The sequence below is a fragment of the Cebidichthys violaceus genome, unplaced genomic scaffold (assembly GCF_023349555.1).
Source record: "Cebidichthys violaceus isolate CVI_PGR_0920_01 unplaced genomic scaffold, fCebVio1.0.p SCAF_4, whole genome shotgun sequence".
Lineage (NCBI taxonomy): Eukaryota > Metazoa > Chordata > Actinopteri > Perciformes > Stichaeidae > Cebidichthys > Cebidichthys violaceus.
In genome coordinates, this window is record NW_027176594.1 from 4,279,464 (window position 1) to 4,295,742 (window position 16,279).

Genomic DNA, 16,279 nt, shown 5'->3' on the forward strand with positions numbered 1-16,279 from the left:
ATACAGAACATTTGCCTAATTGAGGCTGTAATCTTTCTACTTTCATCCACTGTCTACAGCTCTTGACGGGTTATTTATGTTTTCCTTACCAAGTCAAGTTCCTGAAAATCACTTGTTTCAACTTCAGATCTGAAGTTTAAGTTTCATTTTTCCATTTAATGCGAGGCTGATTCAACACACATGCTGCTGATGATTAAAGTGTCTCTTGCTGAATCACTGCAGAGCGGCCGCAGATGAGAGGCGGACGGATTCGGTGTGTCATAAAACCACAAACGAGAAAAGCTCTAAATTAGTGTCATTTTCTCCTTTTAGAACTCACATTCTGCCTCGTCATTTCATCGGCTACGCATGCTTGCTGATTGATGCTCCTGACTGTTTCAGTTTCAGCTTCCACTATGCGCCGTGCCCATAATAGACTCCAACACGAGACTTGATTTGTGTACGCCTCAGTCCCGGGGGGACCATTCAGCTGTTACAGTTTGCAGGAAAAGCAGATGAGACGAGTAAATCTCCGAGGCCTCACTGTGGGGAGCCATCTTTGTTGCCAGTCAGGGTCTGTGTACAGAAAGCCCCAAAGGATGGCGGTGCTGACCTGGGATCTTTTGTCGGATCACATGACCTCGCAGTATGAGCTTTACTTTGACATAAGAGATAAACTGGTCCCAGATCACCAGTCCTATTCAGAGACTATTTATGCATGTGCTTCCAGGTTGAATAGCTTCGCTGCTCGGTTTTTCATTTATTTTGAGCATTGAAGGACGGGTAACAGATGATCAAAGAAGTCAGGCAAAGTCACCTCACATTGTGCAATCTACTTTGTAAAACTCTGTCAGAGCTGGCTCAGAGGTAGAGCGAGTCGTCCTCTACTCTATAAGATCAGCTGTTCGATCTGCTGCTCCTCCAGTCTGCATGTAGAATTGTCCTTGGGCTTGAAACTAAACCTCAAATTGCTCCCGGAGGCTGTGCTGTCGGTGTGCTTGAATGTGCAATAGATAAGATCCTGATGAGCAGGTGGCACCTTGCATGGCAGCCTCTGCCATCAGTGTATGAGTGTGTGTGTGTGTGTGTGTGTGTGTGTGTGTGTGTGTGTGTGTGTGTGTGTGTGTGTGTGTGTGTGTGTGTGTGTGTGTGTGTGTGTGTGTGTGTGTGTGTGTGTGAGAGAGAGAATGAGTGTGTGTGTGTGTGTGTGTGTGTGTGTGAGAGAGAGAGAGAATGAGTGTGTGTGTGTGTGTGTGTGTGTGTGTGTGTGTGTGTGTGTGTGTGTGTGTGTGAGCGCTGACTTGTAGTCCACAGCGCCTTGAGTGGTTGCATGTCTACAAAGGCACTTTATAAGTCCATTACCATTTATCTGACATATTACTGTCAAAGCTGTAATGATTGGAACATCCCAAAACCAAAGAGTGAACACAATGAAAAGTTAAATTGAAAATGTTTTACTTTTCTGTTTTTGCCAGGCCATGTATCTCAGTCGGGACGGCCAGTATCTGCTGACGGGCGGTGATGGAGGCGTAGTATCTGTCTGGCAGATCCACGACCTCAAACAGCTGTTCACCTACCCAGGCTGTGACGCAGGAATCCGCTCTATGACCATGTCACATGACCAAAGGTAACAACACACACACACACACACACACACACAGAGAATGTAGAGCCCAGCAAGTTAAACAAAATGTTACATCTGAGATGCCTTCAATTTAATTTTAAAGTAAATAAAAAAAAAACTTTGTAGACAAACAAAACCTCATGATGTTCCCTCCTGACTCTAAGGTGCATCATAACTGGCATGGCTTCTGGAAGCATCGTGCTCTTTTACAACGACTTCAACAGATGGCACCACGAGTACCAGACCAGGTACTGAGCCGACAACAGCAGCAACTTGACTGACAGCGTTGGATACCGACGAAGGTCCAAACAGTTGCAAGTGTGAACTCTTATCAAAGGCACTATTCTGTCTATATCCTGATATCCTGAATGTATCTCAATAAAAAAACAACTGTCCTGTTATAATAAAAATAAAAACTGAACTATTTTTAAAAAGGGCATTGCTATATTTTGTAGATCAGATAGAAATCTTTCATATCAATCACAGGGTGTGGGTTGTGTTACTGTACGGTTAAAAACAAATCTATTTTTAGCTGTAAGAGTCTATTTTCGTCTCCTCCGGAAAACAAACACAGGATTTGGGGGGAGCTTGTGAGAACCTTTACTCTTGACTTAAAAATCCAAATATTTGTGTATTTTAGGGCGCGTGATTTTTCTTTCTTTTTTTTTTTCTGTAGGTGTGTGTGGGGAATTATATTATTAAGCTTTCATTCACTTTTAACATGCTTTTTGAAAACAAAGTTGGTAGATAGGAATTGTTTGAATAAATAATAATTGTATTGGACAGAAGGATAAACAAAGAGGGAATATAAATATATAAATATATATTCTGTTTAATTGTACTCCATATTTAAAATTTCCTTTCCCTCTGTACTTCTATGCTTGCTAAGAGATTGCATTTCTGTGCATGGCTCACTACTCTTATAAAACATATCAGTGAAGAACTATTGCATTTTCATTTAATACTTCAAACATCGATGAACACAAAACCTCCCTCTGTGATGTTAAGGACGATGTCAGGAAAGTCATGTCAAATTTCTTTCCCAAATGACTGAAAAAGCAAATAGGAAATAATTTTTTCTGGGAATCTTTATTGATGTCTGTGACGGAGAGACTGAGTGTATGAGATCACTAATCAAATCACGTCATATCATCATACCAAGTGCCAGCTTTGTTCATCTTTAAAAGTCCTCTTCGAGTCCTGTCTCTCTAACAGCGAGGTGAGATGTGCAATGACAGGAAGGACTTCCAGTCTGAGGTTCTTTCTCTTCTTTTCATCACAGGATGAGTGATTACGTTGAGATGTGATTCAGTGATAAACTGCATAATTCCTTTTGATCCTCACTAAAATAAACGTCCACTTGTATCTCTTGATTTTGGGGGAAATATTCCTTTAAAGTTTGTGCTTTGATGTGATTGAATCTCCGGTTATATGAGAACTACCATTATCAACCAATGTTTTTCTTTTGCAATCATGTGAGTGTTTTGTGTGCTGAGTTCTGAGTTCTGACAATAAAATGGAATTTTATAACTTGAATTGTCCTTCTTATGAGTGAATCAATTACTATGAATAACTGACTCCTTAGCATCTTCTAGTGGCCAACTGCTTGTTACACACACACACACACACACACACACACACACACACACACACACACACACACACACACACACACACACACACACACACACACACACACACACACACACACACACACACACAATACAAACAAACAAACATTCATTTGAAGTCTTTACTGGATTTTTGCTGTCATTCTGTTTCTAAACAGTATGACATTAAAAGCAGCCACTATGCATAGTAAAATCATTGCTCTAGTTTGACACAGATGATTAAGCTGCTGTAGAACTGTCTTTTCATCCAAGTTTCCCTTTACACACTGCATATGAAAGTCTACTTTTAACAAGGGTTTTGTCGTACAGGGAGTGGGAATTGGTATGCATGCAGCTTTCCTGTAGAGGTAATTGTTGTCATGTTGTAATAAGTAAGACCTACTAACACTAGCTTGGTTAACTGCTGTGGAGTTTATAACGGGTGCAAAACAATACAAATCACTTATAACTTATTTCTAAGATGCTCAAGTTGGAATCCCATATTGTAGCCAAGCTGGCTTCAATAGAGGCATCATTCAGCCATGAGCTGTAGCTAGTGGTTAGCAACAAACTCGTCACATTGACAACAGAATTCATATAATAACATACAATAAAGTAGAACTTTTTTTTAATCCGGAAGGAAATTCTTAATTTAATAATAAATAAAATAATTTATAAACAATAGAATTGCAAATATTACATGTAAAAGCAGTAATACTGACACCATTGCAGAATAGAATAGCAATAAGACTAAGGTAAATAAATAAAGTGAAAAATGTAACTTACAACAATTAAACAACTAAAATGTAAAATCACAACAACAAAGGTTAAATACAAGAGTAAAAATATAGAGTAAGTGTATAAGTAATACTAGCATCAGTGCCTAAAAGAAACTAAAACAGAACAAGTAATATTGAGCATGATATTGAGAGAGAGATAGTGTCTATGATATTGAAAAGTAGTAAACAGTTATATTGCACCAAGTATAATGAATGTTATATTGCACATGATGTGGTTATTATTGTTGTGATTCAGCTGTCCTTCCTGCAGAAGGGGGAGGAGTTATATAGTTTGATGGCCACTGGTATAAATCCAAAAGATCAATTGCTTGAGTATTTTGAAGGAACAGTGTTGACTAGTTCCATCCTACCCTCAGTGTAGCATTGTTGCTGGGAATGTGTCAGTGCAGTACTGCAGCTGTAGCAGAAACGGTTCACTTATGAAGACAAACGAAGGCAAAAACCAACAAAATGTTGCATAACATAGGATATGCATATTTCATAGAAAAGCATGTAATAAAAAATGTATTAAAACTAATTTATAATTACAGAGTCAAGAAAGTCATAGTTTAGTGTGTTATGAAAACACCATGAAAAACTAAAATAGTAATTTTATAGTATGTCACGAATCATAAAAAGTCATAGTATACTATGTCATGAAGAAGTCGTTAGCATGTCATAAAAAAATCATTACCAGGCATAAAAAGTCATAATATAGTATGTCATTAAAAAGTCAAAGTATAGAACGTCAAAAAAAGGAATCATAAAAAGTTGTAGCATAGGATTTTTTTTAAAAAGTGATGAATGTCATAAGCAGTAGTATACTATGTCATAAAAAAAGAATAGTGTTGCATAAAAATAGTATATTATGTCTTCAAAAAGGTCATGGTATAGTATGTCATAAGAAGTCGTAGTTGTCACGGTTGAACATGCAGAGAGCAGGGTCAGGACAGACAAACACAGACCAGCAGCCAGATCCAAAGGAAATACTTAAATAATGTCACAACACGCAGGAAGGACCAGCAGACAGGAAACAGGCATGTAGCACAAGTCAAAGCAGCAACCAAAGACACAACACACACACACACACACACACACACACACACACACACACACACACACACACACACACACACACACACCAAGACAAAAGTAACTTAGGAGGAATAATATGACTGTTTTGACATTCTACTATTACTTTTAGAAGATTGTTTTTCTAAATACTTGAATGTGATTTTTTTTAATGACTTTTTTTGAAATACTGTAAAATGATTTTTTTACGTATAATATGACCTTTTTATTGCCTTTTTTGACATACAATACTTTGATATTTTCATGACTTCTTTGCACATTCTCTACAATTACTTTTTTTTGACATACTATTATGACTTTTTAATGACTTTTTTTAGACATACAATACTAGACTTGAGTTTTTTTTGACATTCTATGCTGTGATTTTTTTTTACTTTATTCCAACATACTATACACTTACATTTTCAACATACTAGAATGTGACTTTTTTCAACATACTATACTATTACTTTTTTGACATACTATAATATGACTTTTTCATTACCTTTTTGACATACTATAATATGACCTTTTACTACTTTATTCAACCTACTGGACTTTTTTCATCATACTATACTCTGCTCTTTTTATGACATTTTTCAACATAGTAAACTATGACTTAATTTATGACTTTCTTTTGAATTTTTTTTAATAACATATATAAAGTTTTTATTAAATAAATACAATATTACTTTTTTCGTCATAATACACTATGACATTTTATTACCTTTTTCAACATACTACACTATGACTTTGTTAATTGTAACAGTACTATGACTTTTTATGACTTTTTTTGATATAGTATACTATGACTTTTTTATTACTTTTATCGACATACTATAAAATTACTTTTTTAATGACTTTTTTTTGACATACATATGACATTTTTATATTTTTTTATACAAATACTTTTTTCAACATACTATAATATGACTTTTAAACATACTATACATTGACTTGTTTATTGCTTTTTTTGACATACTATACTAGGACTTTTAATGAATTTTTCATTACATACTATATAGAATCATAAAAGCTTCATAAAAAGTAATTGTATATTATGTCAAAAAGAATCATAGTGTTGTATATCATTAATACTGTCAAAGTATTGTAAGTCATAAACAATAAAAAGTATATACATTATATATACATATATCATGTCATAAACATTTATTAAGCGTCACAATATCGTATGTCATAAAAATTATTTAAAAAGTAACGTATAGTATGTAATAAAAAGTCACAGAAAGTCATAGTATAGTTTATAATGAAAAATTCAAAAAAGTCATATTACAGTATGTCATATAAATATCATAAAAAGTCATAATGCAGTTACTAATAAGTCAAAATATAGTATATCATAAAAAACAGTTTAGTACATCATAAACACGTCATTGTCCATTATGTCATTATATCATAATAAGTTGTTTTACAGAATATTGTAAAAAGTAATATATTAGTTTGTCATATGAAAGCCATAGTATGTCATAAATAAATTATAAAAACATTACATTTGATGTAAACAACAGCTTTAATAAGTCTGCTATCATCACACTAAACCATTATGTTAAGATGTGATTCAGCACTAAAATGGCAATGAGACATATTCCTTTGATACTCACTAGAATAAACATCCATTTCTATCTTTAAAGTTTGGGCTTTGATATGGTTTGAATCTCTGGTTATATGAAAACTAGTTATTTATCAACCAATTTTATTTTTGAAATCATTTGTGTGTTTTGTTTGATGATAGTAGGAATAAGTACGACTCCATGGCATCTTTCAGTGGCGTTCCTCTTGTCTCACACACACATTCATGTTTTCATGACCGTTAGGGACATTGCATTGAATTAAAATAGTTTCCTGGAGACTTACTCTAACCATGACCATAACCGCTAACAGTCTAATCCTAACCTTGGACTAAGTCTATTTCGTAATGATTTACCATCACTTCAACTGCATAGCATCCTCTAGTGGCCAATGTCTTGTCACATACGCACAGAAATGATCACAAACAAATATTCATTTGAAGTCTTTATTGCATTTTTGCTATTCTGTTTCTAAACAGTAGGACATTGAAAGCAGCCACTCAATGCATAATAAAGAACATTGCTTCAGTATGACACAGATGATGAACCGGTTTTAAAACATTTCATACAAATTCCCTTTACAAACTGCATATCAAAGTCTACTTTTAATACATATAAGAGGAAGCAACATTGTATAATGTACCAACTTTAATCAACCGACTTTGTGTGTGTGTGAGGGTTTCGACTAACAGGGAGGCAGGAAGTGAAATGGAGAATGCATGCAGCATGAAGTCCTGAAGAGGCAAAGAGGCATGTTGCCTAAGCCCTACACAGCTGGGATAAATGCTGAGTTTATAACAGCATTGCACAAATCACTTGACTTATTTACAGGATGCAGAACTTTGAGTCCCATTTTTCAGTCAAGTGGGTTTTGATAAAGGCATCATTAAGTTATGAGCTGTTAGCTAGTAGTCAGGCACACACCCATTACCTTGACGCACAATCATTCATATAAATCCAACAGATCAAAAACCATTGCTGTGTTGACTTTCATACAAACCGCAGTGTAGGATTTTAAGTGGGAATCATATCAACTGTTCTAAGTGAATGTGTCTTTTCTGTGCAGTACTGCATTCATAGCAGAGAGCAGCTCAGTTTTGAAAAATCCAGTCTTTTAGAAACAAACCTGCAGTTTAGTTTCACGTCTGTTCGATCTATTCGCTCTAGTTTTAAGTACAGCAGTCATCTCTGACTTTGAGGGCCGTTAACTGCTCCGACACGCAAAGGCAAAAACAAACCTTCAAGTTTCAAGTGGACAACTAAGGTTCTTCACACTATGTATGTACTACAGTGTTCACGTCAAATAATACATAGAAACAGTATTTGGATTAATGTGTCAGCATATCTGTCAGTTTCAGTGGGTGCACAAAATAATCTACCTAAATACCTACGAGATGTGTTTTATCTGAAATAACTGTTCCTACCCAAATACAAGGAATTTGAATTTGAAAATAAAAGCTTTCTGCATGGCTAAATAACAAGAGCAGTGGTTGCAACCCTGGGGATCTCACAAGATAAATACATCTGAGGGAATGGGAGATGATTAACAGGACTGCAAAGAAGGAAAAACACACTCCTGCTACAAAACATTGTGTATATTATAATTAATATTAGAACTTTTTCTCCTGATATTTGCTTTGTGCTTTTGAATGAACAGATAATTCCATATCTTAAGGCCCTTAAATGTTATTTAATTGCACACAAACGCATGGATCCTCCAAGTAGAGATGAAACTGTTTAACAAACAAAGCATGGCCTTTCTCGTTATCAGCTGCTAGGTTCTTTGTTAGGTATTACCTTTATTTTGTCAACCCACTGTACTGTAGAGTAACACTTTACAGTAAACTCGAGGTTACCATTGGGATGACTGTGGTCACAGAAAATACTGATCGTGGTAGTAGCTGGATTACAGGTAGCGATAGGCTTGCAAGTTCAGATATTTGATATGCTGAAATACTTTTATGTATTGTGGACCTAGTGTCTCTGCTAAAGCAAAAGGAGTTCACAATGGTGTGTGTGAGTAATGAATAACTATTTACAAAAGAGCCACAGGCAGTCAAAATGGGATAATAAATTAAATATTTCACATTAACGTGATACAGTAATGCAGGACTACTAAAGACAAACAACTCATTCAGATGCATTCAGTTCACTCCCTTTCTACACATCCTCTAATAATAAATACAAACATATATACAATCGACAAACTCTTTGAAAACGACTTGTATCCTCAGTCTCTGAAAATGAGTGGGATGAGAGTGAGATAAAAACATGGACACAGCAGTCACTGGCTCAGTTTACAGCTACTGGAAAGTCTCAAGATTGAGTTTGAACCTCCTCATCTAATGTTTTCTGACACATACATGTAAAGAGAAGGAGTGAGGTGTGAAATTGGCTACAAAATTGCCATTTAAATCTTCTCCATTAGCTCCTCAGCAGGTAAAGACCTGGGAGAAGGAGAACCAGTGGGCGAGGGCGGGGTTGTGGATCTGGGAGGTGTAGAGGGGGGAGAGGGAAACAGGGTTGGATGAATGGGTGATGGAAAGGGAGGTTCTTGTTTGGTTGGGGAAGAGAACGGGAAGAATATGACAGGTTTGATGGGGGAGACTGGGGAAGGAGAAGCCTGTTTTGTGGGAGAGGAAGACAGGGATGTTGCCTCTTTGGCAGGAGAGGAGGAAAAGACTTGATTGGTGTGAGAAAGAGAAGCTGGTTGGGTGGGAGAAGAGGGAGCAAGAGAAGCTGGTTTGGTGGGAGAAGAGGGAGAAAGAGAGGCTGGTTCGGTGAGAGAAGAGGGAGAAAGAGAGGCTGGTTCGATGGGAGAAGAGGGAGAAAGAGAGGCTGGTTCGATGGGAGAAGAGGGAGAAAGAGAGGCTGGTTTGATGGGAGAAGAGGGAGAAAGAGAGGCTGGTTTGATGGGAGAAGAGGGAGAAAGAGAGGCTGGTTCGATGGGAGAAGAGGGAGAAAGAGAGGCTGGTTCGATGGGAGAAGAGGGAGAAAGAGAGGCTGGTTCGGTGGGAGAAGAGGGAGAAAGAGAGGCTGGTTCGGTGGGAGAAGAGGGAGAAAGAGAGGCTGGTTCGGTGGGAGAAGAGGGAGAAAGAGAGGCTGGTTCGGTGGGAGAAGAGGGAGAAAGAGAGGCTGGTTTGGTGGGAGAAGAGGGAGAAAGAGAGGCTGGTTTGGTGGGAGAAGAAGGAGAAAGAGAGGCTGGTTCGGTGGGAGAAGAGGGAGAAAGAGAGGCTGGTTCGGTGGGAGAAGAGGGAGAAAGAGAGGCTGGTTTGGTGGGAGAAGAAGGAGAAAGAGAGGCTGGTTTGGTGGGAGAAGAGGGAGAAAGAGAGGCTGGTTTGGTGGGAGAAGAAGGAGAAAGAGAGGCTGGTTTGGTGGGAGAAGAAGGAGAAAGAGAGGCTGGTTTGGTGGGAGAAGAAGGAGAAAGAGAGGCTGGTTTGGTGGGAGAAGAGGGAGAAAGAGAGGCTGGTTTGGTGGGAGAAGAGGGGGTTTGGGCTGGTTTGGTTGGAGATGACGGGGGAGGGCACGAGACGGGTGTAGAGGGAGTGTTGCAGGTAAAAACAGCAGGAGGTTCAGAGAGTGAGGGAGTTTTGAAAGAAAAGCAGGGAGCGGAGAAGGGCAACGTTCCTATTTCAGGATCGGGCAAACGGGTGATAGGGAATGTTTCGTCAGAGGGTGAAGGGGAGGAAGGAGGGAAACTTATGGGCGCAGAAGGAGGGAAATCAACACCGTCAGTTGGGGAATGAGAGCAGGGAGCATCAGAGGTGGATGTAGCATCAGGCACAGCAGTCGCAAGAGTCTTGGGTGCTTTGAGACGAGCGGTCTTGGTGGGTGACGCCAGCGTGGCGGGTTTTGGTTCTTTGGCGCGTGCTGCCTGTTTGTTTGGTGAAGCCGGTCCTGACTTCGTTGGCGAGGCTGGTTTGACTGAAAGGGAAGATGGGACTTTCTTGCCAGCCGACGGCGGAGGACATGGCACTGTTTGGGGCCGTGGACGACGAAGCGTGGTGAGCGGGAGGGTCTTCTTATCTAGAGCTGTGCTCTGGCAAAACAGACGAACAGACGATCAGCTTGATACTCGCGTACTATTGAAGCAATAATAACACCAATCAGAACAGAGAGAGAGATACTGTGGGTCAATCTACATTGAATTCAGGAAACTTAGTAGTTTAGTGTAAAAGGAATAATGTTTGTGTAACTTCCTTTGAAAGATCTCTAGCTCTTGCAGTAAGAAATTAAATAACTAATTGTTTTTTTTTTTAAACCTACATTAATTAACCGCTGACCCAGTCTTGTAATTTTTTCAATGATCTCTATGAATGAACAACACGCAAAATGAAACAAGCTAATGGAAATGGACATAAATAACTGAAAGATGATTAAACAAAAAGTCAGTATTGTTTTCGCACACCCCACGAGAAGACAAATCAGATCATCACTGCTATTCTATGTGCAGAGAAAGGGCAAATGAGAAAGTAAACTTTTCCATTCAACAGATAAATACAAGGTGCTTTTGTCTTGAGTAAAGCCAATGATGCATTCTTATGGAGGACAGAAAACTAGTAGATATCATGTTCCTCATTTGCCCTTGTGCAGCAGACCACACAAGGCGTTTAGTGTTAGTACATACCATTGCCTTGGAGCTAATTCGGAGGGACGTAATGCAGGGAGAGGGGAGAAGCAAAAAGGGACAGAGACTAGTCTTACTCACAGCTTCACAAAACAAAGTCAACACAACAAGCATGAAGGCCTGTGGACAGTTGTTTTTCCAACTCAATGCTAATCTGGTATTTCAGATCATTAAAACACAATTTGGTTTGGAGCAAATGACCCTTTGCATTTGAGAAGACTGAGTTGGAACAAACTGTAAGATTTTCTATAAGTGACTAATTCAGGCAGAAACACGCATCAATTAGTGCTATATTTACATAGAACTTAATAGAATGCAGTGGTGAAGTATGTTTGAATATGTTTTTATAATGTTCTAGTTTTAAAAGTTAGGACCGACGTTATTCTAAATCTTTCTTATTGTCAACAAAACACACGACAAGACTAAAACCTGTTAGGCTGATATAGCTTATTCTTCCATGCCATAGAGCTCTATTGTAACTATTAAAAAACCCATCCATGAGCCACACTGTTGCACTGGATGATATGTTCAGTAAACACGGCCACTGTACTTTCTTTTGACTCAATCCCACATATTCCATTCTTCTGCCGGCCCAGAGGCATTCAATTAAACTTTATTTTTGTGATCCTCTTTTATAGATTCACATCTTCCATAGGAACCAACTGACTTTTTGGCTGAGAGTCACAGAAAGTATTGAGAGACAGACCACAACATTTGTTGGTTTTGGTCTTTTCATAGGATTTGTTGACAAGAAAAATACAGAAAATCGTCAGCCCTGTCCTTAACAATTAGCGGGGGAATATTGTATCCAAGGCAATAAAGCCACATCGGTTTTTGTATCCATCTCTGCAAATTGAAGCTACAAAATGGTGCAGACACGGATCTCATTTTTTCCCCCACAAGGTGGCACCAGAGCACCATTGATGTTGAACAGTGCTGAGCAACCAATTATAGATTTGTGAGAAAGAACAGAAAGTTAGTTTTAAGGAGCTATTTTGAATGACATCGCGAACAAAAAATGAAATATGGCAGAGAGGAAGGCACAATTAAACTGCTCTTGCATTAGCACTGTACACATGCTAAATAACCACAATGACATTGTGATTAAACAAACACATCCTTCAAAACAGTTATTTTCACATCCCACTAATGTTTGTGATTGATACAAATGGAATGAAAGTTGAGCGAAGGAGCAGAATGAAAAATACAAAAACAGTCAAGAGAGGTTAGGACAGAGTTGGGAGAGTTTTATTGATGTCCACATCAGCTGGTTATTGAGAGCAGTTATTTCAGCAGGCGGTTGGCGAAGAGCAACAGGGGGCCTGAAAAGGAGGCAGGAAGGAAGGGAAAGGAAGAGCAACGGGGGTGGGAGTTGTTATAGCTGGAGGGAAGTGGGTGAAGGGAAGGGCGATGGCTGGAAAGGAAGAAGGGAGCAGGAGGAGGGGTATGAAGTGTGTACCCGGCTCTCAGCTCCAGGCGTCCCCTTTGGTCCTGGAGTTGGGTGTGAGGGAGGGGTGAGGAGGAGGTAGGAGGAAGAAGATGGAGAGGAGGAGGAGGGGCCGAGGCCAGGTTCCGCATTTACACCTCAAACTGTCAAATGAAATTTAAAATAAGAAATGAGGCTCTTTGCAGCGAGGATCAAATCTAATTTGATCCTAGACACTTTCCCTTATGCCCCTCTCCTGCGTTCAGTTCAGACAGACAGACTGAAGAGAGTGGGCTGATGAGTAGTGAGAACTGATGACATGAGGAGTGGAGGAAGTCAAACTGTACAACAGGAAATGATGCAAGTGATGCTTGAAACAGACAGGAAGGAGGAATGTGACTGCTACAGGAATGATTTATTCTGTCCTGTCCTACTTTTTTTTTTTCCATCATCCCGTCTCTAAAATCATGTCTTACATGTTTACAGCAGCACAAGTTGTTTAGAAGGTTGTCTTGAACGTCGTCGATGGACGATGATTGAGGTCAGATATTCTTAGACCGGTGATTAAGTGGGCGTAAGATTCATATAAAAGTGAATTAGAAGGAGCTCAATCTTCTGTATTTGGGTCAGAGATTCACTTCCATGCAGTAAGTGTTTGGAAAAGGGCCTGACATGTTCAAGCTGCTTCAGACACCTTGTCGATTACTATTAAACCCACGTCAAAACATCAATACTGCAGATTAAAGAGGTCACTGAAAGTTAGCAATCCCATGAAGCTGTACGATTACTCTTTAAAAAGGAATGCAGTAAATCACAAACAAAATGTGCAAAAATATAACAGTGATATTTACTGAATTGTGAATATTGTTGGGTGCTTACCATGATGACGGACACTCCAGCTGTGGTGTTGTTGTGCTTAGGTGCAGTGTTAAAGTGCGTCTTCAGTTTACCTGTGACCTCCATCTTCATGTTGTTCTCCATGACTGCGTCGTCCTACATACACACAAACATGCAATGAGGTGACGTGGTGCAATGGGTTTCCACACAAGAAACCATGTTATTAATGTACAGACGAAGAAAAGTCGCACCACACACAAATACATGCAAATACAGAGACAAACAGGACTATGACATACCGTGACCCAAGGGTGGTGGAGGATGTCTTGTGCTGTGTATCGAGCCTCAGCGTTGACCTGCAGCATCTTTCCAATCAGCTCCTGCAACAAAACACACCACAGTTTAGAACATTCTTCTAACTTTTTAACAGGTGATTGTGTCGTTGTGACCTGACTTTGACAACACACACACAAGGAGGAAGGAAAACAGTTGCCTGCTGCAGCTAAACAACACTGATAAAAGCAGTGAGCATGGACCAAAACAGTAAACACAAAACCAAAGCAATGAGCTGAAGGATGAGTTGTAGGAACTCTATATCCATCACTTCACATATTGCAGAAATATTGATTAGTGTAGCTTTAAGTATTCTATGTCTGATTTGACATACATTTGCTATATCATGACATAAGCTGATAGCAGAAAAATAGCCCAGCCTTAAAATGAGCATGAACACAATTCAGCATGTTAACACGTACTGTCAGCTTTGCGTTCAATCACAAAGTCAAAGTCAGCCTTTCGTAAATGTACAACTGCAATTAGTTTCATGCTGCGGTGTCTATAACTGCACATGTCTACAGTGACGGGGCCACTGTAATAACAGTGGGTTCAACTAGCAGTTTCGTCTTGCATGCTGAATGTGGGCTGTCACCCTTAATACACGACACTAATTTAGAGTGTTGGAGGGGTCTCTGTTTTGTTCGGCAGACAGTAGTCATTACTGCAGAGTGAAACGTGTGGGTTCACATGGTTTGTGTGTGTACAAACTATTTTGAAACCACTGCTTTCAGTTAAAGGTAGAATTGTTCTCGCCTCATTCCGGTTACGTAAGAGTTAGTAAAATCCTTCAGGAAAATGAATGGGATCAATGCAATGTCATTAAGTGTGATATAAATGTGTGTGTGTGTGTGTGTGCGCTGTCATGTTGTTGTTGCTTGTGTGTGTGTGTGTGTGTGTGTGTGTGTGTGTGTGTGTGTGTGTGTGTGTGTGTGTGTGGTCCCAACCTTGGCTGAGTCAGTGATGTTGTCCCAGTAAGGACTGGGAAAGTCCAGTTGCCCTAGAAGGATCTGGTCAAACAGATCCTCTTGCAGGTTACTCTCACTACATAAAAAGACACACACACACTCAGCAAACACAGATTCATAAATATTACTCAGCACACATCGCACACTTCCATTGTGAAAACAACAGCACTGCACTTTGCATAATAATAAAGGGCCTCACCTGTCGTTTAATTATGTGCTTATTACAATAACCGTGAAATACTATAGATTAAATATGGATCACATTAAGTTAAGTCAAATCCTTCCCACACTGTGACTGCAGGATGACAATCCTTAACACGATGACTAATCACAGCGACTGTTTGTCTATGTAGCAGCAGGTAATTGGTATGAAAATCAAGTTGCCAAATAATGTGACTGAACCTTTTTTAATATTATCACGTCATATCATCGTGTCAATATTATCCACATGTATTATGCATGTATCATCCATGAATTAATGATGTTGACATGGTTTGAGTCAGTTTAAACATGAGCTTTATCGGCCGATATGAACTGAGGACGAGTACCTTCTAAATGGAGGGAAGCCACACAGAAGGATGTAGGTAATGACACCTGCAGCCCAAATATCCACCTTCAGACCATAACTGTGGAAAGAGAGGAGAGACACAGAGGGTCAGTTAAGGATTAACTGCAGATAAATAGCTTACTACAAGATGGCTGAGTGACTGGATACAAAACAACAAAATAACGTATTCAAATTTTGGAAAAACTACATTTATCTAACGTATTTGCTATAATGTTGTGGAGGTTACTATATCACAACAACCATTTATGCAAAAAATACTAATCTCTTATTCTCTTATTGTATCACAGCGGTATTGCAAAGCCACATTCCTACTCTGCTATTGTATCTAGAATACATGTTTCCTTTAAACTGACTCAGAGAAGAAAGCATTCATGTTTCTCTGTAACAAGACCCTTGGTAAAAGATAATGATAGGTATTGAAAGTCCCATAAAGTACCCCCCCCCCCCGAAGTAAATAAATAAAATAAAACAAAATAAAGATCTAGCTTACCCGGACTCCGAGATGATTTCTGGAGCCACATATGTAGGAGTTCCACACACGGTATACAGAGGTCCTTCCACCACTGTGGCCAGGCCAAAGTCCCCCAGTTTCAATGACTTGGTACCATCTGGATATTCAAACACCTAAAATATAATAATGCTCAGTTAAAGCCCACTGAGCAACTGGATTTGTAGGAAAGAAATGGGTGTGAGTGTAAATATATACCAGCAGGTTCTCTGGTTTAATGTCTCTGTGGACGATGTTCGTGCTGTGCAGGTACTTCAGAGCTCCAGCGAGATTGTACACCATGACACAGGCGTCTCTCTCTGTGTATTTGGCCGAGGAGGTGATGGCATCGAATAAATCCCCTCCCTGTGTCAACATCAA

At 39.1% G+C, this 16,279-nt stretch overlaps 2 protein-coding genes across 6 annotated transcripts in view; one reads left to right on the top strand and one right to left on the bottom strand.

The window, feature by feature from the left end:
* The window catches only part of lrba (LPS-responsive vesicle trafficking, beach and anchor containing), a 182,849-nt gene extending 179,710 nt beyond the window's left edge, over positions 1-3,139 (top strand). For all 3 annotated transcript variants that reach the window (XM_068727827.1, XM_068727829.1, XM_068727828.1), the window contains exons 55-56: positions 1,455-1,606; positions 1,768-3,139. In XM_068727827.1, coding sequence (XP_068583928.1) covers positions 1,455-1,606; positions 1,768-1,858 — 243 coding nt within the window. In that variant the 3' untranslated portion in view covers positions 1,859-3,139. The remainder of the gene's footprint in view (positions 1-1,454; positions 1,607-1,767) is intronic.
* A 3,945-nt stretch (positions 3,140-7,084) lies between these two features.
* The window catches only part of dclk2a (doublecortin-like kinase 2a), a 42,144-nt gene continuing 32,949 nt past the window's right edge, over positions 7,085-16,279 (bottom strand). For 2 of the 3 annotated variants that reach the window (XM_068726935.1, XM_068726934.1), the window contains exons 11-17: positions 16,118-16,264; positions 15,902-16,035; positions 15,392-15,469; positions 14,823-14,919; positions 13,842-13,922; positions 13,585-13,698; positions 7,085-10,691 (exon numbers count right to left, since the gene is read on the bottom strand). In XM_068726935.1, the coding sequence (XP_068583036.1) occupies positions 9,063-10,691; positions 13,585-13,698; positions 13,842-13,922; positions 14,823-14,919; positions 15,392-15,469; positions 15,902-16,035; positions 16,118-16,264 (2,280 nt within the window). In that variant the 3' untranslated portion in view covers positions 7,085-9,062. Of the gene's footprint in view, positions 10,692-12,407; positions 12,870-13,584; positions 13,699-13,841; positions 13,923-14,822; positions 14,920-15,391; positions 15,470-15,901; positions 16,036-16,117; positions 16,265-16,279 lie in introns of those variants that run through there. The other variant, XM_068726936.1, reaches the window with a different exon arrangement.